The sequence below is a fragment of the Crocodylus siamensis genome, chromosome 1 (genome assembly GCF_052110815.1).
Source record: "Crocodylus siamensis isolate JL-2025a chromosome 1, ASM5211081v1, whole genome shotgun sequence".
In the NCBI taxonomy this organism is placed as follows: domain Eukaryota; kingdom Metazoa; phylum Chordata; order Crocodylia; family Crocodylidae; genus Crocodylus; species Crocodylus siamensis.
In genome coordinates, this window is record NC_143395.1 from 269,413,974 (window position 1) to 269,437,585 (window position 23,612).

At 39.8% G+C, this 23,612-nt stretch overlaps 1 protein-coding gene across 1 annotated transcript in view; it reads right to left on the reverse strand.

The window, feature by feature from the left end:
- POLA1 (DNA polymerase alpha 1, catalytic subunit) overlaps positions 1-23,612 on the reverse strand; it is a 304,797-nt gene that overhangs the window by 175,716 nt on the left and 105,469 nt on the right. The window contains exons 27-30 of the mRNA XM_090062006.1: positions 14,156-14,188; positions 12,309-12,401; positions 6,187-6,392; positions 3,088-3,220 (exon numbers count right to left, since the gene is read on the reverse strand). Of these exons, the coding sequence (XP_089918132.1) occupies positions 3,088-3,220; positions 6,187-6,392; positions 12,309-12,401; positions 14,156-14,188 (465 nt within the window). The remainder of the gene's footprint in view (positions 1-3,087; positions 3,221-6,186; positions 6,393-12,308; positions 12,402-14,155; positions 14,189-23,612) is intronic.

Here is a 23,612-nt window from a genome sequence, read left to right on the forward strand (position 1 = left end):
CCTTTGATTGAAGAATCAGAATGGAATTAGATAATAGGTCAAAATATAAAATGTCATGGTTAGGTAGAACTGCAGCAATTAAGACTAATATTTTAGATTGAATTAGTTTTCTATTTCTATAGTGCCAGCAAATCTCTTAGATCAGCAGTAAATTAAGATAAACAAATTTATTTGGAGAAATAAGAAACCTAGATCCAAAAAAAAATCTATCCTGGAAAAGCCTCAGCAAGGGAGATTAGTGGGAGATTAATGCTTCCAAACATTAAATATTATTATCAAGCCAGCCAACTTAGAAATATGGTTTACTAAGTAACACCAACTCACAATAAGCACTTGGTAAAGATAGAGCAAACCTACTGTTCAGCAGTCAAACTTAATATAAAACCATGGCTAAAGAAATCTGCTAGACCAAATTCAATAATTACCCCTTTAAGAACAGAACTTTGCATAACTGGGACATACACATAAGAAATTAAACTCATACCCATCATCTTTAGCACCTTTTCATAATAAAACCAAATTTACTACTAATAAAACTTATTAGGAAACTTTAATACCTGGGAACTTATTGGTATAATACATTTTGGACAATTACTCAAAGAAAATATATTTAGCTCTTTTGAAGTAATACAACATACTGCAGGTGACATTAAAATCCTATTTTTCCAATATCTGCAACTGATACACTTCCATCTGTGGAAATTTGATAGTATTTGAAAAAATCTTGGTGACACTTACGAAACACAGGCCTATGTTCTGTGTTATATAAAGCAATGTTAAATAACCATATAGAAAAAAAAACCATTGTTTATGACAAAGTGAGCCAATGACACTGGATCAGAAATTAGTGCTGAAGAGGCCACCAGGAACAATGGGAGACCATTTGGAATAATAGTTTTCACACATCTATCTGCATGATAATAAAAGAAAAATTATATTTAAATCGTATATTTATGGTATCTTACCCCACTTAATTAAATGTATAATACAGGAACAGGCAAATTTTGGAGGGAGTACAGTCAGTTAGGAGGGCTACTACATATGGTGGACAGGCTCCAGAATTAAATTGCTCTGGAAGAAGGTTGGAGATGTGGTGAGGGAAATAACAGGATGCAACTATCAGATAACTCTTTAGTATTCTTAATGAACCTTTGTGAAAACTCTGCAACATAGAAGTCATAATGAATCTTCCAGTGGCTGCAAGAATTAACAAGTGACAAAGCCTGGAAGAGAAATGATACCTTTAAAATCACTACTGATTTAAAAAGGTTTGGAAAGTTTTAGCAGTGGAAAAGCTGTCCTATTAAGTCAGTGCTCGCCAGGGGAGAAAGAAAAAAGATGCTTACTTGGAAATTTGTTGGAAATGTTTTGAATTTGCTAGAAAACTAATACTTAAGAACAAATTTGGAATACATTTAAAATGTAAAGGCAGAGATGAGCACAAGATAATGAGATACGTATTATGCAGACTTCTAAGAAAAAAAGGAAGGGGGATCATTATATAGAGATGAAGAAACACAAATGCTTAACATTCACAGAAATGTAAAGGAACCGAGAAAGACCGAAATGAAGAGAAGAAAAGAACACAAGACTCCTATAGATACTGACTTGGGTTAACGGGGCACTGTTAATAGAAGAAAAGTATCTGTTTTCACATCCAATACCTTAAAAGTATCTTTAAATGTTAAATCTATTATTTGGTAAGTTGGATTTGTTAATAAATAAAGTGAAAAAGTCACTGCCCTTTGAAAGCTTACAGAAAGAGAAGGTTCATTAATAAAACATTTCTCCTGGAAAGAAAACACCAAAGATATGGATTTTACTGCTGATTCACAAAAAGCCATAAACCAAACACTCCATAGGAAGTCTTCCCAGTTTAAGGCAGGAAGTTCTGGCTCACTCTCATGTACAAGTCCTAGGGGACTAATGACTGTCTGACTCTGGTCCCTGTATTTTAAAACAACTAGTCCCAGATTTCTGGACATTTTTTTTCAGGTTTTAATCTTTGGTTTATTTTACATGTCTAAAAGGGTTCAGTAACGGCATGAAATACAATATTGTCAGTTCTGCTGAAGAAAGCACATTCCATCACTGCACTCCTGAAGCATGGTTCAACAACCAAAAACCAGAATTTGGGATGCTAAAAAATTAAAGACACAGACAGATGTAACAACTTTAATTCAGCAGAAGGTACCCGACTTTAAGCACATAAGTAATCACAATGGACTTTCTTACCTATATAGTAACCTCTGAATCATGGGTCACTTGCTTTTATTTTATTGCGGCACCTGGCTATGACTGGGAATACTATGCACTTATACTGTTTATCCAATATTAATTATTTGACAAATCTTAATAAAGTCACGTCTATGCCTGAAATGCATTCCTAAACTAGGACTGAGGGGCTGGTTTCAGGTCAAAAAGAAGGGGGTAGAAGTAGATTATAATAAAGGAAACAATCCAAAACATGAGAATGAAGTGACTTCCTGATTTTGATTTTAGCCTCATCAAGATTTTGGGGTTCTTGTTTCTGTAAGGAAAAAGCTTTTAGGAAGGAGGATAAAAATTAAATTGTGAAAAACTAAAGACCGTGTTGGAGTAAAAATGATCAGAAGGTGAAGTATGAATACATATTTATAAAGGAATTATTTTCTCAAAAAAATGGTTTTAATAAATATTTTATTCCGTTACCCTGTTAAACCAAAAATAGATTTTGCCCAGACATTAACCTCCTCCTAAGACACTTGAAAAAAAGGGTAAATGATCGCATCAATTTGCCCAGTTCAGAAGCATGGAACTGAGGACTGAATGACAACAAGGCAACTGGAATGAAATAATTTTTATTTAATTTAATTTCTGATCTGTTATTATGTCAAAGGCTAGTACCAGCACTGATTCTGGATTACTGATAAGAAAGATAAAAATCACAGGAAAAATATGAAAATAATTTGTCCCATGCGTGAGATTTAACTATAAACTGTAACATCTGAAAGCATCTATAACCGTAAGAAGGACTTCTATTTTTAGAAAAGAAAAAAGAAACTTAAAATAATCATTGAACAGCAGTTGATCAGTAATACCATTTACCTTGTTGATTTCAAATTGGCTTATTGGGACTCTGCCATTTGTCACATTTTCTCCTATGTCTATTAGCCTTCTTTGAATGTTTTCCACAATTATGTCTCGAGGCTGGTCGGAAAGAATCTGACCAATTATATAGCTGCAAAAAGAGTTTATAAAAAAAAATTAAAAATACAAACAATATCTTAGTTTTTAAAAGAAGGCTACACTAAATATATTCTGCTCTCTAGGTTATCTTCAAAATGCAGAAACAAACTGAGGACAAATTTTATCTCAAAATTGTAAACTTTTCCTTTTTTAAAGTCATGCATTAATGTACTGAAAATTCAAGTTCTTATTTAACCTTAAAACCATTTTAAATGAGCACCAAACTGCTCTTAATTCCCCAACCTTGTTTTGACATTTACTAATCCACAACAGGTACATAAGATGAAAGAAATTTAGAACATGAAGTTACTGCAAGCAAAAAGTCCTGCCTATTTCTGGAAAATCATAGCTGGAAGGTCTGCCAGCTGCAGTAGAGTTAGTCACTGAAGAACACTGACAAACATTTGTATAGCTTTAATTACTAATACATTCCTAACTTGGAGAAATTTGCTTCTATTATGATGCATCTTTTCTTAGAAAATGCAAGTCTTTTAAGAACAGTAAGCAAGTGTGTAGTGCATATTTACAAATATAAAGAAGCATTCATTTCTAGGCACATTTAGAAACATAAGTTATTTAAACTAATGTTTTTCAAGAGGCTGCACGAAACAAATCGACTCAGCCACTAGATGACCACCTCTTGGTCCAATCAAGAGTATTCTTCCTTTAGAACTAATAAGTTGAACAAGAATGGCATTGTGCAGTATTATGCATAGGAAATGCTCCCCCCCCCCCCGCAAATAATCAAGTGCTGATAAAATGTATCATCTTTTTAAAGAAAAATAAAAAGGTATCTGAATTATTAAACAAGGTTTTTCAGGGCAGGGACCATAACCTCTTTGTTTAGAAACTGCCTAGCAAATTAGTATCTTCTGCCTCTTATAAAACTGTCAGTCAAAAAAGTATGCATCCAGGTCTGGGGTCCACACTTTAGGAAGGATGTAGAAGCCTGAGAGAGTCCAGAGGAGAGCCACATGCATGATCAGAGGTCAAGAGAGCAGGCCTTATGAGGAAGGGCTAAGAGCCATTGCACCCTTTAGCTTGGAAAAGTGTAGGCTCAGGGGAGACTTGGTGGCAGCCTATAAGAATATCAGGGGTGTGCATCAGGAACTGGGAGAACGTCTGTTCACCACAGCATCCCAAGGGAACTGCTGCAGGCCTGTTTTAGACTGGACAAAGAAAAACTTCTTATTGTCTGAGTCTCCAGAGTCCGGAATAGATTCCCCCCAGAAGTGGTGCAAGCACCTACTCTGGACATGTTCAAGAAGCATTTGGATGATTATCTTGCTGAGGTCATCTGACCCTAGCTGACTTCCTGCCCTTTGGGCAGGTGGCTGGATCCAATGATCTCATGAGGCCCCTTTCAGCCCTAATGTCTATGAAATCTAGAAAAATTTTAAAACAGCATAGAATGTATGAGTATATACACATGTGCAAACATCTACATGCATTTACATACACATGGGTATATATATTTCTTGGAAGCCCTCAGTTCAGTTTCCTTACGATGTAAATCATGAGGAAAGGAGGCCCCTAGGATCCCTGACATGTTACATTTAAGATGTGGTTAACTGGTTAATCACATCTTAAGTAGTGACCTGGCTACACATTGATTCCATTAATGGTGTGATAAAACCAGAGATATAAGCAAAAAAGTTATTACACAAAACGTGTAATAACTTCATGGCTGGTTCCCACCATGCCCTTAGTTGAACACGGGTCCAGTTCTCCCGCTCTCAGAAGCCTGCGTGTGCCAGGATGCGTGACTGTTAGGATCACATATGAGACGCACTTGCATCTTCTTTTTAATGCCTGTCAGTGGCCTAGTAGATGTTAATTTAATTGTGTAATGCGATCTGAGGAATTTTATCCTGGATTCCAAAAACAGCACATTCTGCCAAGCCAGATATTCAAAGTTTGGCATGGCAGTACATTCGATTCTTGGGATCTGGGATAAAATCTCTCAAATTCCCATCACTCATTTTCCTGAGCAGGCAGCTCATGTACCAGGGCACAGGGATCTGTGGATGAGGAGCTCCCCAATCCCTGGGCTATGTACAGCTGGCTACACAGGGAGGTGAGGACCACTGAGCTCCCCAATCCAGGTTGCATACACACCAATTCCACACCTGGCTGTGTTCAGCTGGGCACTGGGGAACTCTCCAGTCTCCAAGTGTCCCGGCTGCAAGCGCATCAACCCAACACTGGGCTGCATGGTGCGACCTTGAAGTCCAGGATACCAGGCTGTCCAATGCTGGCCGCATGCCACAAGTTCAAATTAAAGTATGATACAAACTGCTCCACAAAGATGCTCCACATTAAAGTTCTTTGTGATATCAAGACTGCGTGCAGATTTTTAACAACAAAAAAAGGCGATGCTTTACTTTAAGCTCAGCATAATTCCATGTGAGCCCCGTGCATGCCCATAAGAGACAGTACATTAATTGGGCCCGGTTCACCCAATGTCTGTATATATCAGGCACTCCAGTGGGGTTTTTTGGATGCTTTTATCTAATAGCTGATTCAATCAGCTATTAGATAAAACACAAAAAAGCCCCGCTGAAGCACCCAATCTCTACAGACATGGCAGAGTAAAACATGCTGCTTCTTTCAGTAAAGAGCATTTTATTGCGGGGGGGGTTTGGGGGGCTGGTCCTTAACACCTGCAAGCAGACCATATATTGTGTGATAAATGTAAAGTCTCTTAACTACAGTACAGAAAATGCAAAATATGCTGTTAAAGTGTAAGCATACTTGTACAAACTGTTATAGACTTGATACTGTTCACTAATTTGATGATGCAATATTCTTTAAAATCAATACAGTTCTTGGTTAACAACCAGTAGTCTCCCTTACAGAAACACTGCTGTACTTTTGTATATCACTTTTAACATTTGTGACTGTTCAAGATTTACAGTATGAGCTAAAAACCCAAGCCTAAACTGAAGGAAAACGCACTTTCCAGATTCTTTTGCAAGATCACACCAGTCTCTTCGGACTATATCCAATCCTTTCAATTCCTGTTTGGTAACATATTTCCCATCTCCTGCTGGTTCCACAGTTAGAGCTGCATACTTTTTCTTCTTCAGCAGTAACAAGGATTTGAAGACTCCATCAATATCAATCTCCAACAACTTATACAGCTTGTTTACTTCACTTTTGATCTATGTGAGTAGAGAGAGGTAGTTAGCCCTGTTAATCTGAAGTCAGACAGAAAAGTAGGGCATGGTGGCACTTAGAGACCAGCTCATCCCCTCAGAAAGGCACAAGATTTCACATACAACAGCTAAGTGCTTTAGACATGTTACATTAAAGAGTCATTGGATAAACACATATATTGCATGAGAAACAGAGGAGAACCCAAAACTCCTTTTCCCCAAGGGACCATTCTCATCACTAGGCTAACAGAGTCAGATTCCATCTGGATTGCTTTCTTTCTAGCCCAGTGAATCTTGTATTCCTTCCTGAACTGTTCAGTTTCAATGTGGAGAGGGGAGATGAAAGGTGTCCTCAGCTAGCCTAGCCCCTAATCTGGTGGTTAAGGTACCTATCTTATAAATGGGATGTGTGGCCTTGAACCTTAAAACTAGGTCATCCGCTTCCTAAATAAGCAAGCTAAACACTATACTAACATTCAAAAGGGAGGCACCACCACCACCACTATTAGTACCAAAAGAAAAAGTAAGTCAGTCATCTGTACAGGCAGGGACAATTTAGTTTGCTAAATGTATGCCTGGGTTTCAAGTTGTGAATCCCCCCAAGCAAGGTCTGGGACAGAAGTGAGATTTCAGAAACAACCCTTCTTTAGCATTTCCTATTTTCTGGTTTAAGCATCTTCACTTCTTTACATGTCGTGTGTTATGAATCCCAAACTTTAGATGCCTAATTCTTCCCATCTATAGTACATGGAATTTAGGTGCAGAAACACTGAGCATCATTACACTTAAAACCCTTTTTGGATTAGAACCTAAAAGCTACTTGACTTTTTCTTTAAAAAAACCAAACAAACAGTTTATTCTTTGAAAAAAAAACTGATATAGGGACTACAAAATCATGAAACTGAGATTACAGAAATGTGGGTGCATGCTGAAAACCTGGTGTACCATTAGTTTATAAAAGCTCACAAACAACATAGCTTACCCAAGCACAGAAAATTGGGAGCTACAATCCAATATAGATTTCCTTCTATTTTAAGATCAGGTCTTATTTATTTACAGAGATAAAAAAAATTTCAGTCAATTCTGAAAACACCAACATATGGTGTGAAGATGTACAAGTCAAATAGACTGTGCCCTTTCAAAAATGGTGCAAGTGTGTTGGATAGAATCATCATATTGCATGCCGAGAAAAATCAAATGGCAGTCTCAAGAAGCTAGCTACTTTCTCAGTAAACTTAACACAGAAGAGGTCAGTTATCTATTCATTCTGAAGAGCAAGTGTTCAAAAAGGCATAACTAAAACAGGCTACTAGCAAATTCAGAAAAAAGGAGCTAAGCTAGCAGTACTGAACCTATGGTGTGAAGATCCCACCAAATTAATAATGACATACTAAAACAGACAACCGGTAAAGGAAAACAAAGGGTTACATATCAAAAAGGTAACTGGAAACAAAACAAGACTTCCATATGTTCCAAAAATATCAATGCATGAGGAATTATTTTACACATTCCCAATACGTTTAAGGTTGTAAAAAAACTTTTCCCTGCAGCATCTGCAATCCAACTAATGTCCAATTATAATCTCAAAATATACTTAATCACATAAGATCAGGATCAGCACATCTCTTTGTTCACTGTTAAAATTCAAAAGCCTATATGAAATATATGAATTCAAAACAAGAAGGGCTATGGCAGGTTAAATGAAACCATCCCTCACAAACAGAACAATAAATATCAAGAATTACTATCAAAGATTTTGAAAGAGACAGTTACCCATGTTAGTTTAAGTTAGAGCAAGGTGGCACCTTATGCCACTTCCAGATGAGTGTGGCCATGCAGTATGTGATGCCACAGACATGCCTGTGGTGCCACACACTGCACATTCAGTTGTTCTTTGCACTGCAAAGGAGAAGCATGGAGGGGGTTTTCTGACCCCTGGATATCCAGGGGTCAACAACAACAAAAACCGCAGGGAGGAAAAAAGCGAAGAACACACATGAGCAGCATGGTGCACCACAACGTGCACAGCTGCTAGTTGTCCCTAGTGAACCAAACATCCACACCACGTATGGACGCAGCCTTAAAGACTAAGTGGTTCAGAAAACCATATATTTTCACAAGTGCCAGGCTACTTTGCCAGATGCTTTATTTTGAAAGCTACCAAAAAACATTTAGTTTTCGCAGAAATAATGTTAACAGTTCTCTCATCAGTGGGTGACTATTAACTCAGACCCAATCCAGAAAAATATTTAGGAACATATTTAAAATTAAGCATGCTTATATATCCTATTGCCTTAATTGTGATCCAAGTGCTTTCTTACATTGGGATGCTTCAGTGAAATGGTTCAATATCTGCTGCCATAGCATGGCACTGTCAGTATACGCAATATGTAGCTTTACCCCAACGTGAATTTCTAATACTGTCTTGTATGTATAGAACAAGAATAGAGCAGTAGATTTTCTTTCATCCCATGTAATTGCAGCCAAAAATAAAATCATATTAAATTAACTCGCAAAAACAATGTTTCCTGAATGCAAAGCCTAAACTTGTCTTCCTCTGTTCTTCCCACTCTAAGCTTAGCACATCTTCTCCTGAAACTATTTACCATAGTAGAACTGCCTGGCATTGGCATACAATAGAATTTAGAGATACTCATTCTTATTTATGTATTACCTTTCCTAAAGTTGTTCTCTCAAATCCATAGGTATCCTGTTCTACCTCCTATGCTAGTCCTCTTGTGCATTTCTCTGCTTCTCTTCTAGCATGGTCCCATCCAGGCCCTCACAACTGCCTCATATTTCTCTCTTTCTTCAAATCTCCCCTTAAAAATCAATCCATTTAACGGGATGCTTCTTGCCTGTTTATATAACCAGGGATCCAGCACTCCTACATATCCCAAACTGTTACTGGTACTTTTTTTGGATTTTTGTTACTCAAATATTTCTTACGTACTGTGATTTATGTATTTATATTCTCTTTCCATCACACTCTCCAGTTTTGCCCTCACACACAACTGTTTCATATTGGAAGACTTCTCGTACCTACAAATGAATGGCCCCAGAATGTGCCAATAAATTCACGACAATCTGCTTCCTCAAAAGGTGCCCTCTCATTCAGCTGGTATACACATAAGGTATGTTGATCACATCTTCATCATCTGGACATAGGGCAAAAATCTCTGGAAAACTATGCCCTCCCCTCCCGTTCCCCCCCCCGCAGCTGACTCCCGAATACAGGCAACTCCTGCTTAGCGGTCCTAATTGGTTCCAGAAAAAATGAGTGCTAAGCAAAATAGTGTTAAGTAAAACCCATTTCCCCATAGGATTTAATGTAAATAAATATAATTGGCTCTGCACAACCTGCAGGCCAAGACCCCATGCTCCTGTTACCCCACCAGCCAGAGATTTACAGCAAGAAGGCAGCAGGACTCCAGCCAGCACGGAGGAAGAAGTGGGGCCACCTGCCCACCAGTGCCCGCTCTGCTCAGCAGGGGCTGCCTCCAGGACACCCAGTACTGGAACTATCTGCCGCTGCCAGATTGGTGCAGGCTCAGGATGGTGTCCATGCCCCACAGGTGAATGCGTGACCAGAACGGGGCATGGGCTGCAGCCCGGGGGCAGAGGGAGCTCTGCAGCCTCAGCCCCACTGCGCCCTGGGGCAGAAGACAACACACGGCTCTGGGACCCGTGCTCCTGCCACCCCACCAGCCTGGGCCCTGTGCTCATGCCCCCTGCCCCTTCTTGTTGCAGCCACCACTACTCCCTGCCTGCCTGACAGCCTTGGGCTCCTGCTGCCCCGCCCTGGGCCCCGCTGGCCCTGGCACCATCCCGGGTTCCATGCCGCCCACCCACCCAACCCTTCTCACTCCTCCCCACCAGCTCCAGAGCCACATGCAGGAGCAGACCCAGCTCTCCTGCTGCCCCGTCCTGGGCCCCTGTCAGCTGTCCCTCACCGCTTCACTCGCTGCCGCCACTGCTTCTCTCCAGCTCCATGGTGAGCATTATAACAAAATGCTCTGAGCACTATGTGAAACCAGGTACTTATTTTCCATGAGTGCTACAGCAAAACCACGGTAAGCAGGGTTTGCCTGTACTCCACCTAGCATATTGGACACCCTTGTGAAACTTTGTAATGGTCACATCACCATCACTTTGCATCAGAAACCAACCAGCAGTTATAACTACCTTCATGCCATCCTTTCATCCTAAATATACCACTAGATTTAACACTTGCACCCAAGCTCTTTGTTAAAAGTGTATTTGTTTTGATACCATCAACCAGGTTACATACCTTAAGGATCTGGAGCAGAAATTCCTACAATTTAAAAAACAACCCCCAAAAGCCATGAAGAGCCATGGAGGTAGGCTCAGATCCTGCTCTAACCTGCTACAATACTAGGCCTGCCATAAAGACAACAAAATCCCTCCTGTTATCCATCACCTACAGCCCCCAGCTTGAATGCCTCAGACACATCATTAATGACTCCCAACCCCTCCTGGAAAAGAATGATCATCTTAAAGCAGCCTCAGAGAACAAACCTGTCCTGCTTACAGGTAATCCCCTAACTTCAAACAGGATCTCTCCAGCAACACACCACCTAACAAAGGCACCAAGCCTTTCAACAGACCCAGATGCCATGTTTCCCGGCCCCAGTACACACCACATCGTCACTGGACCACACAACACAGATTAGAACATCTGGGGTTCAACCACCTACTCCTATACTTATGTCATATACACCCTCACCTGCTTCTAGTGCCTATCTGCTGTCTAGATTGCACAGATGGGGAGATCCCTATATAAAAGAATGAATGGACACCAATCAGACATCAATTCCAGAAAGATGGAAAAACTTATAGCAGAACACTTTAACCAAACTGAACATTTCATTGCTGACCTCAGAGTAGCTGTTCATAGACAGCAAAACTTCAAAAGCTCTAATGCAAAATTGTGGAACAAAAAAACATCCACAGATTGGATTATGTTAAGTATGTTCTCAGCAAATACTAGATTCTTATCCCATTACTTGGACTACCTTTTATAACCCCAATGTCCCTAAACAGAAACAACTGTTTTATTTATACCCTTTGCTCTCCTTACCCCACCATAAACTCTCTCAGCAATGCCTGCTCCATTTCATCCCACTTCATGAGCAGTTGCTTATGAAAGCTTATGCTTATCCAATTCAGCTCATCTATGAGGTGCAACTCTACCCTGCCTTCGTGTATTTAAATAACCTTCATCATTTATATTTAGTACCACTGCTGTCTGTGAGTCTATTCATGGCATATGATGAAGTAGGCTGTAGTCTACAAAAGCTCATGTCTCTCTGAACAAGTTAGTCTATAAAAGGTGCCACACTGCACTTCCTTCTTCTTATGTACTGTAAACTAACATTTTATTCATAATTTGCATCCAGACAACACCCACAAACTGATAGCTATTACCCATGCACAATAATTAGCCAAACAACAAGAATTTGTTAGGTAAGCTTAATGTCAAAATATAAACTACAAAAATTTGAATTATGTTGACATTGCTGTTTGTACGGTATGATTTTTTTTTAGCTTTAGTGTTAATTTTATTTGGTTTATCTAATAATCAAAGAGAGTTCTGATACATTCAGGAATAGTAAAGCTATTTACTATACTAAAAACCTTTACCAAAAATGTACTTTTTATTGAACTAGAACTTCTCGTCTCAATAACATTGTGATTAATGTCTGCCCGTCTGCTCCAGGGGACAACTAACAATAGATATACAATATACAATAGATATACAACTAACATAGATATTTCTATGCTAAATGGTTTATACACGTGGGTCTGTTTCTTTCAGACCACTTCCCCCACAGTATCGTCTCTTATAACATAGACATACATGAAAGCCATAAGCAAGTTTTTCCTTCAAGATTTCCCTACCTTGTTTCCCAGCTTGAATACCTCCTCCAGGTTGGTGCTATTTGTATTTATCATAATGGAATCCGTATCTCCATAAATCACTTCAAGGTTCATCTAATTAAAGCAAACAGTCTTAGAAAACAACCTAACCTTTTTAAAACTCTAATGCATTCTGTTGCACATCAGTAAGTGCAATTTTGAAAGTAAGTGTTTACGTACATGTATTACTAGTTTAGTACTAAAAATATAATGAAAAATAGGGTTTTATTTAAAAGCTTGCACCTATCTTTAAAATATTAATATCTGCATTCAAAGGGAAAAAAAAAAGCATGGAACACACCAAGAAAAACAATGAAGACTTTTCAGTTCTACATTTTACCAGTTTATAACTATATTTACAGGTAAAAACATACTGTAAATAAAAATAGAAGGGTAAAAGAAAAATCAATGAAAAATTCTAATCTTATACATTCAAACCTTACTGTAATTTGTGATTCTGTGTTGACTGGGAAGGGGGGCACGCGCACAGGGGAGGACCATTGACACTGGCAGACTCTGCCAGATTATCTTCATACCATTCAGATAAGAGACATATAAACTAAAGTGCTTTTAGCCAATTTCCATGCAAGGGAATACCGTAACTCAGTTCCACTGACAGCTATCTCACAACGCTTCTGCAAACTAACCACATCAGATAAAAGAAATGGCACTTATCTGGCATTTTAATGAGCTAATAGATAACAAGTAGTTCTTCAAACTACTAAACAAGGACGCCAAGTAGCTCTCCAGACAGGACTCTGTTCTTCCTTCACATTTCCCAGACTCACCAAGTGACCTATTCTTTCTACTCCACTTCAGGTTTGTTGTTTTGTTTTTTTTAAAGCAGAGCCAAAAAGTGACACTTGCAACATGTTGTGAAATGTGTTAGACTGAGTCAGTTCTTCTCTCTTTTGTTAGCCCTTCCACTGGCCAGAAGCCTTGATCAAGAATTTATTTTTCTCCTGCATAAATACCTAGCTACAGCGATTCAAATACTTTGCAGTCCAGATTGAACCACTCCTCAGCAGCATCAGGAGATGAATGCAGAAACACCTGCTTTTACAGAGCATATTGGCCTCCCTCTTTAGCAGAAGTAGTAAACACCAATATAGCACACTGGCACTTCCCCCTTCCACTGCCTCCTAGCCTGATTTTGGTAACAATTCAAAGGCTTTAGTCATAACGGATTGGGGCTGGAACAGAGACTGGTTCTTTGCTCACAAACCAAGGACAGTTGTGTTCAGCATTGATAATGCAAGACACTCCACCCAGGTGAAAATTTACAAGAGCTAGGAATGTGCTTAATTTCCAGGCAATAGGGAAGTAAAAAATGATGATTATCACTATTACTCCTCCCCAAAAATTGAACATTATTAAGGACTCTAGTAGGATACTATCAATATGATGAATAAGGACAACATGTCTTCTGGAAAGGGAAGAGGTCAGTGCTGTTTAAAGCACATATGGTTAAACCCATACGAAATTCCAAATAGTCAAAAATCACCATGTAATAGAATATAAAGGGAGCCAAAAAATAAATCTTAATAAAACACTAGAACACTAAGTGTAACAGGCCTGTGAGTAAACTCTAATTAGCACTGTTGCTAATTTGCTTGAAACACTCACACACAGGCTTCAAGCAGGGGCTAGATCATATCTGTGTTAGGAAAAGAAAAAAGCTATAATCCATTAGGAAGGATTACATTTGTAAACTAGGCATCCTAAGAAGTGATTTCAAGTCTGTTTGGGTTACAATTTTCCTAGAATAAAAAAATTTCACCAGGTGTGCTATTTAAGGGTTGTTGTGTAATGAAAATGCTCAGCATTACCTTCTGCACCATCTCCTTGGTATGCATCAAAATCTGAAATGAAAAAAATAATCAAAGATTAATGTATGATATAATTACCAGTTAACATATGCAAACATATCCATTAGGTAGCTAACTCCAAATGTTCTTGCCTTTCAAAACATAAAGCAAGTCATTTACCCCTCCTGGCAATATACACTGCCATCTCGATACCCATATTAAGAACATAAATCCCTGCATTAATACTTCTTGCTAAACAAGATTAAAACAAATCTTAAGCATAATTACATGGGGGGAGGGAAACAAGATACATTAGAAGAACAGTATTAAAAAAATCATGTGCTCAAAATTTAAGACATATCAGAATTTAAGGTTTCCTGTGAAACTTTTAATTCTGCTGCCTTCTATATGAGTACATCATAAAGACATATTGACATAAGTGCCAAAGGTCAGAAATAAAAAAAGCCAAAAATTGAGGCATGCAGTTAAAAGTATGATCAAAATTAATGAACTACTAATATACACAACTGGGCGTATCTACACATATGCTTTTTTCAAAAAATCTCAGATTCACCCAGAGAGACCAGGAATCACTGACAGCTAAGATTTTAGCTTTAGTTAAGCAGGAAAGGGAAGGTGAGTTACCTGCACATTAGGCTCTGTCCCTGCTCTATGCAACTGTAACTCATGAAAAATCTTTTTTTTTTTTTAAAGGAAGAATTAAGGGGAAAAAGGTACATATTATATTCCAGGCTATGTGAGTAAATACCGTCTACTGTACACTAGCATCAAATCAAACATGTCATAGCAGACATAAGGGATAACAATTATGAGAAACCAGCACTAAAGACAGATGGGACACTTTTGCCAGAGGATCTCACAAATATCTGAGTAGCAAGCCTTGTTGGTTTGAAGTTAGGAAGAAGGCAAAGTCAAAAAAGAGCAAAATCAAAGAGCTGGCATTTGCATTCCACACATACTGCCCTGTGAGAAAATACAATGAACACTATGTCTACAGTACAATGCCATTATATCAATGATGTCAAAGCAGACATACCATTATGAGAAACCAGCAGAAGAATGGCAAGCCTCAGGAATCCTTAACTCTATTCTAGACTAAGTAACGTAGGCAGAAACTCCTTTGCTCATTTCCCTCAAAGTTTGCCCTTTCTGCATCTTTCATTCCAACCTATCCCTGTTCTCACTCCTACCTCACCTCAACCACTGGTTCCTTCTCCTAGCCACATTCTCCCCATCTAGGAGTCCTAGTCTCTACACTTTGTGTTTCTGATCCAAGTCCTACCCTCTTTATTCACTGAGGCCTAGAGTCAGCTCTGCAAATGTCCAGCCTCAGCCTCCCTGTACCTTCCAATCTCTCTGTGCTCACCCACTCCCAATGTCATGTCCTTGTCCATAGACAGCTTGTTTAAATCCCTTCCCAACTCAAGCCACCTCCCTCTACCTCATCCATTTCTTTCACTGCCAAGCTTCCATCCCCATTAGATCTCTTTCTCCCTCACCAGAACATCAGAATCCTTGTCTCAGGTTTATTATCCCAGGCTTGGACCTGACCCCTCACCCCTCTCTTTCCCCAAATACTCAGGCTCATGGTTAGATTTGTTTCTCTTACAGGATCAACTAGTTTAAGCTAAAATTGTTTAAACTTAACAAATTTTAATGATTTAAATCAGCAAATAAGACACTTTGATTTAAATCATGAATGAAATGTTGATTTACATTTGTAGTTATCATTTTTTGCTTAAAGAAAAGTTGATTCAAACGTTGGTAAGCATTAAGATATGCTGATTTGCAAATAAATATAGTCTTTGCACTAACTCTGGTACTTTTTTTGCTAACCAGGACGACACACCAGGTGCCTGCAGATGCGCAGGGTGGCTGTTCTGATGCACTGTAATTACAGCACGTTGGAGCAGACTCAGTTAAGGGGAGGCTGAGATTGGACATTTGCAGAGTTGGCCTTAGACTGAGTCTGCTGGAGCATGGCAGCAGCCTCCAGCACCTCATGCATCAGCACCCGTGCTTAAAAATGGCAGCGGGGGCACATTATCCAAAGGTCGTTCGATGAGCTTTAGTTAAAGTGCCCCCATTGCCATTCTGAAGCGCGAGAATGCTGACACGTGGGACACAGAACGCACTTTAATTAGAGTGGCTCTAATTAAAGCCCTCCATCCCACCCCCAGAGCACATGTAACAATTCCCAATATGTCTAAACATATTTATTTAGGTAATTATATAGTTGAACAAGCACTTATTTGAATTCTCAAATTTTACTTTTTTCCTGTGTTAGAAAGTGACGCATTTAAACCAATGGTTATTTACTTATTAACAACTTATGATATGTTGCAGGCCGATCTGGATAGGAATTTGAATTCAATTAAAATGCACAAAACATTTTAGTTAAAGTTAAAGCTATTTTTAAATGTATAGAATACAAGAAAAAACTGAAAATTTAACTACAGTTTGCATTTAAACTTACTAATATAGTGTGTTACTATAGTTACAAAGCGTTACCTAGTTTGCAAACTCAACCAACTGGGCATTAAGTTCTTCAAACTTTTAGAATAAGCAGATGTCACGTTTTCATACATAGTTTTCATTCATAGCTTGCTTTTCCAACCCTAATCTGTTTCTCAATTTTGAATGAAAATCATTGCTTCTAAAAACAAGAAAACCAACCTAGAAAATCACATGTTAAACTACAGTAATCTCCTACCTTAATTATGCTCACTCTTAACTTTCATAACTCTTGACATCCATGAATGACTGGTGCCTCCCGAGACTGAAAGGGCACCATAGCGGGAACCACCCACAACTGCTGGTATTGGTGCCGGCAAGTGGGGACCAGCCGTATCCACTGGCATCAGCGAGTGAGGACTGCCCACTGCTGCTGGCAGCGGTGTCAACAGTGGTGGGGAGGGGGATGATGAGTGGCGACTGTCCACAGGCGCTGCCAGCCACAACAGCAGGTGGGGGGGAGGCGGAAACCACCCACAAAAGCCAGTGGTGACTTCAGCAGTGGTCAATCTCAGAGGGGTACGTCCCCCACCATGTGTCACCTACGCTGACATCCCAATCTTAATAACATTCTTTGAAAACATTCTTTGCTGCTGCCTGTGTCTTTGTCTTCATTTGTGTCTATATACATATAAATATGTGGTGCGTCTCAGAGCATGGACAAACTCAAGTTGTACCAGCTTCAAAAGTGGAGGGGAAGCTGCTAGACTCACAGCACCCCCTGGAAAAGGCCAGTCCCTAGCTTCTGCTCCTTTTTGACTATGGAAATATAAGAATGAAATGTTTCTGTTACAAAGAGTTCTGAAAAACCTCAAAAGCACAGAATGTTTTTGAAGCTGTATTCCCACCTAGCATCCCTGGGTTTATTTTGTGAATCACGTGCATGTGTTCACACACCTAACAGTGCTAACACTGAATGGCACTCCATAGCACCTGTCAAAAGATCTTACAGCAGCACCCTAGTTAAGAACCAATGCTGCAGCGATCCAAGTGTGGCAAAACCACTTCGACTTTTAACACTGATTTCATCCAAGGTCAAAGTTAAGCAATTTAGCTTACCTGTATCGCTACCAGATCACGCAAACTTAACGGTTAGTGTAACAGCTACTATGCACTTCTGAGCAGCAGCTTCCTTTCCCTTCCCCTATAAATACATATTTGTCCATACATACCCTCAGGCTTCACATTACATTTTAGCCCATTCAAAAATCCTCCCACCCAATGCTCCTCAAGTTCTCACCCTCTTTAGAATTTAATACTTAAATTTTAAAAAAAACCCAACAAACTTGCACTTAGACCCATGCTGAGCAAGACATAATATTTCTTTACATATTTCATACTTTAAATCACTCTTAATAGAAACTGAATTTATCAATCAATACTTTGGTCATGAAGGCAGAGAACTGTTCTTATTCCTGTTGCTATAATGCTTAAATCTGAGGGACTACTGCCCAAAGATCATATTTGTGTACTTCATCGTTCCTACAATAACTGTTTAACTAGTGTCTTTTCTGAATCTCAGTTGAACAATGTCATCAACTTATCAAGAATGGTAGAGTTTAGCTCTCCCCTTAAAACTATTTGCAATTTCTCTCATCTCTGTATCATGTGCAGAGTTGATTATTACTCCCTCTACTCTAGCCTCCAAGTCATTAAGGAAAAATCTTCAGCAGCACAAGATCCAGAAAAGACTCCTGCAGCACACCACTTGATGTTTTCTCCCTGTTTGACAGTGCCTGAACTATAATTATTCTGAATGGATTTTAACTTGTGCCAGTTAATATATTAATCTTATAATATAGCAGTAGAATATAAATCTCTTCAGGCAAAGACAACACAGTTAACATACCTGTAAGTAACTTATTCATGTGGGAAAACAAAGAATTATTCACAAAACAGGAGTAACAGAAGTTTTCTTAACATGTATACAAAAATGAGTTAACAGATCTCCAAAGCCTTTTTCCCAATCCTTCAGAAACACACAAACACGACCTTAGCACTTCTAAGATAAAGGAAAAGAGAGAAAAGGAGGGGGGGGAAAAAAAGAAGGGGAAGGAGTAATGGGGGGGGCAGCTGATACACAGCCGAGAAGCAAATGCTCTTTCCAACTCTGAAGATTAATAGTTAAGATTCTAAACATAACCTGGACTTTGTCCTCACTCTTTAGCACTTCCCACATAACTACTATACTGCTAAAGACTTGTCTTATACATTTCTAATATGGCCACAAGATGAAATAAAGACCTACAAGCAACTTCTTAGCTAATTTACATGCTTCTGTTCAAACTGGTTATCCAGTTACATTTTATACTCCAATTTGTTAATTCAAGGTTAATTAAAATGAATTAATTAACATCATGACTCTTTATATTTACCTACATTTTTTTATATCTCGTAACTGAAGTGACAGTTACATCTCATTACCTACTGAGGTGATAGTGGCAGGAGTTGTAACACAGACAGCCCATCACCCAGACATTTTCTGCGAAGAGGAATGCAAGACTCAGGAAAGAACTTGCAACTGAGAAGAAGTGGGATTGAGGCAAGGTAGCCTCAAACCATTTAAAATGCACTGCAGTCCTTGGCCCCCACTTACTGTATTTACCCAAATCCAAGACAAACTTCACTTTAACACTGCCCCCTCACCTTCCCATTCCCCCCCGCTCCTGTCCTCGCCTCCTCACCCCAGATGCCTGGCTCCTGCCATGCAGCCCCTGCCACATGATCCCCGATGCCTGCTCCTCTGTGCCTGTACCTACCCCACTACAATCTGCCTCCCCGATCCCGTCCCCGCCCTGTAGCCTGCATCCATCATCCCTGCTCCTTCCAGCAGCCTGCCCTTCCCCAACCCTGTGCTCCCTCCTGAAGCCTGGTCATCTTCTGCTGCACCTCTGCACCTCCAGGGCAGGCAGCATCAGTGTGGCCTGACTCAGCATCAGTCCAACCTAGCCAAGGAGAAGCAGTAACAGCTCCTGGCCCAGCCAGGTTGGGGCTGGAGGGACTGGAGCCACAGCAGAAGGTAAGGGGAAAGGGCAGAGGATCAAGCACAGACATGGAGGGCAGGATGCAGGTTTCCCATCACCTTCCCATGGTCTCCCTTGTGCTCTCCATGGTAGCATGCTCCCTCTACCACCAAACAAGCCATTCTGGCCTGGGATGGACAGGGGCTCAGCTTTGGCTTCAGCCCTAAGCCTGGAGCCAAAGCTGGAACCGAGCTAGAGCATTCCCTGGGTCAGTACTCAAAACCAAGACAGGACTCCCCACATCCTCCTCCCTTCCCTGCCTCCTCCCCCCAACCCCTGGTGTTTTCTTTTGGTGGCAACCTCATCTTGGAATTGAGTAAATACAGTAATTTAATCCTGAAGGCCTAAAGATAGAACACCACAACCTTTGCAGATTGGCCAACCTTTCCAAACTGTTGCATGTTGCAGCTCCCTTCCTGACTGCTACTAGATGCCTCAGTAGCTTGAGCACATACAAAATAGTGAACAAATTTATTATCCTAACTTATCCCCTTTTCATAGTAAGAAAGTAACAAGAGCAAAGCAACTTGCCCATGGAGATGCACTGAATCTTAAATTCACAATGCCCTGACTGCCACCTCCAAGTTCATTCCTTTGGAGCACAGAGCATTACTGACAGACGTGCTGGGCACCTGCTGTTCCCAAAAGACTGTCACAGTTGTTCATAGAGCTAAACAGAAGTAGAAACCTTTTTATTTGGAAAATGATTTTTTTAAAATACAACTGTACATACTCCTGTGAAAAGTTTTATCAAATGATCCAATTTCTCATCAAAATGAAAAAGACAAGAGATGCATCCTAACAGATTCATATGACTATGATCTTAATAGTTGGGTGTGCACACGTTTAGTCCCCGTGCTTGAAAAGGCAAACCATGGATCTCAATTTAAGTTTCCCATGCCTTCGTTTCCTTAGATATCATGCTATTGTGTATTCTGGCTTTTTCCCTCTCCCTTGTGTTTTACACCCTTCAAAAATTCAAAAGGTTTCAATTTAATTCCAGTAGGGAATGGAAAAGGTTTCTGAAATCTCAAAAAATTTTGCAGGACACAGGAATCGTCTTTTGCTTACCTCTAATTTTGAAGGCTCCACACTCTTAAGAGTCAGTGCTCTGTTTCCTCAGGCTAGAAATTTGGAAAAAGATAAGCCTACTGTAGCCCTTGTAAAATGTTTGTGTTTAGTTAGTTTCACCAAATTAAACTGAAAGTCAGTGTACTGAAATCAGTGGCAGCGCACCATACACAAAACCATCCTTTCTTTTCCTGTAGTCTCTTGTTCCAATCTCTGTATTGCAAATTCTACAACGAAGCAACAACGAAGTTCCTACAAGCAACTTCCACTACACGATCCTGATTACTCAATGAGGGGCATCTCTGATAGTGATTGTCACACTAGAGATTGGGGAAAACACGATGCCCCAGGGTACAGGAAATGAGAATGTTAAAATGAAGGTTGACTAGGAAAGCAAAGTTTGATTCTGCTGCAGCATATTCCTTACCCTCCTTTTTTTTTTTTTTTTTGCCCGTGGACCAGTAATGTTTGGTGATTGCTAATGTAAGCTGAGCACTTGGAGAGTTCCTATAGGTAAAGGACTATATCCTGAATCCAAGACAACTCTGAATTTAAGACAATCCCCCAAATAATTACAATCCCTCACAGCTCTGGCTCCAGCCTCTGGCCCAAGCCTGGCCACACAGCAGGTGCTTCAGTGACAACAGCCTCAGACCAGCACCAGAGCTAAGCCAGAGCTGCCACTGATGCTGAATAGCCAGGCTGGAGCAAGGGGTAGCACATGCTCTGTGCTCCCTACAGCAGGAAGAAACAAGGGCTGCAGGGAGCAGGTAGCAAGGAGTGGGAGGCAGTGGCTGCAGCTGTGACACCACTGCCCCTCCTCCCAACTTGTATTTGAATCTAAGATGAGGGGTTCCCCCTCCATGTTGAATGCGGGGGGAACCTCATCTTGAATTCAAGTAAATACAGTAATATATCATTATGATATGAAAGTATTTTGATATGTACCTGGCAGGAAAATCCTAATTAATGGCTGTAACAATTCTAGCATGTCTTCATGTTTAACAATATTTTAAATAAAATTGACTTTTTATGCAATTTCTTAACACTTCTATTTTCACCAGTTTGTAAATCCATTAGGTCAAAAGGTACCACAGTGATCACTTAGTCTCACCACCTGCGTAACTTTGGTCATAAGGCTCTTGCTTTCTACTATAAGGCTTTTGCTTTTCTAAATACTACGGCAGCTTCCAGAGCTGTCTGCGGTGCCACTGGGGAGGCGGGGGTGGCAAAGCAGGGTGAAGGAGGATGTTGATCCCTGGAGATCCAGGGGTCAAAACAACTGCACAGAAAAAAAGTGGGGCAGCACATCCAAGAACAGCAAGCAACACCCAAAATCGGAACCTGGCAGCCTGGAGTTATGCTCCAGGTGCCAGCCTTGCTTCAAGATGCAGGAATGAAGCAGCATTTCCCAGATCCTAGGACCTCAGATAAAGCTGCTGGGGCCAGCAACTATGCTGGCCCTAGCTTCCCCTGCCCCACCTGGGGCATGTGTCATATGCCAGAATGCATGTGGCAAAGGCATTCCTTTGGGACAACTAGCAGCAGCACAAGGTATCCCACTGCTAGTTGTCCCTGGGGAACCAAAGATCAATCTGGATGCCACCTACAGGGGCAAGTACTAATTTCTGAAAAACATCCCCCCCCAGTGAGCATTCCCTATTTACAATAATATTTTAACAACTATCAATTACTCATTTATAAACCGTATAATGTGCTTATGTTGATTTTATTTCTTTCTGGTGCTTTAATCTAAATGCCATATACTTCCATACCAAATACCTTATGGTAATCCAAGCAAAATTACATCATATCAACACAATTATCTTCAATCAACCAAGTCTGTAATCTCATCAAAAATGTTTAATATTTAGTTTTTATCACCATATGTTGATGGCCATTATTACCCTGTTTACACTATGCATTAACTATGTCATATATCGGCCTTTCTATTATTTTCTGGAGCCAATGACGTCCTGACAGCCCTAAAATCTCCCAGATCATCCTTTTTATGCTTTTTTAAGTTTTAGCATATTTCTTCTTATGTTTTGGAATTCCTTCATGTTCCCCACTGAGAGCTTACTGAAAATAAACATTAACAGTCCAGACAATTCAAGTCAGCTCTTTTAAAAAATTCTTGAAAGCAAATTATCAGAATATGCCTATTTAAAAATATCTAAATGTAATAGCTGCTGTTTCGCATCCTCTGAAATTACTGTTATAGTGAAGTGTATGTCATACACTGATGTGAATGTATGATTTGGCGTTTTCTAAATACAAGACAGAAATATCCATTGATCGCTACTGCCTTTTCTGTATTATTGACAATTATACAATTTCCATTCACTAATGGACCCAAAATACTGTTAGAATTCCTTTTGTTTCCAAAGCTGTTTTAAGAAAAGGAAAAAAAAGAGAAAAAATACAAAACCATATAAAGCATAATGCCATCTCTCCAGCCAGTCTTTCAATGCATCATACGTAGGGTGTGTACCTGCAGCACTGTCATAAAGTATCTACGTCTATAAGCAGGCCAAACAGGCAAAGCGTGGGAAACTGAGGAACAAAGAGTATGACTCAGCCAAGATTAGAAAGAAAGGTGATGGTAAACGAGAGTTCACAGTTTAACCCAAATCTCCACTGTTCCTTTAGGACATATTAGCACAAAAATGCTGTCCTATTCTAAGCCACATGATTCCCATGTTTGCTACTACCCGCATACCTATAACAGTGGTTCTATCATTTTCAACAAATATCTATGTAGGCTTATGCTTTGTAAATATTATACTCCAAAGGTATATTAAGGAAACACTGTCAGATACACCATTCCATTATATTTAGTTTAAAAT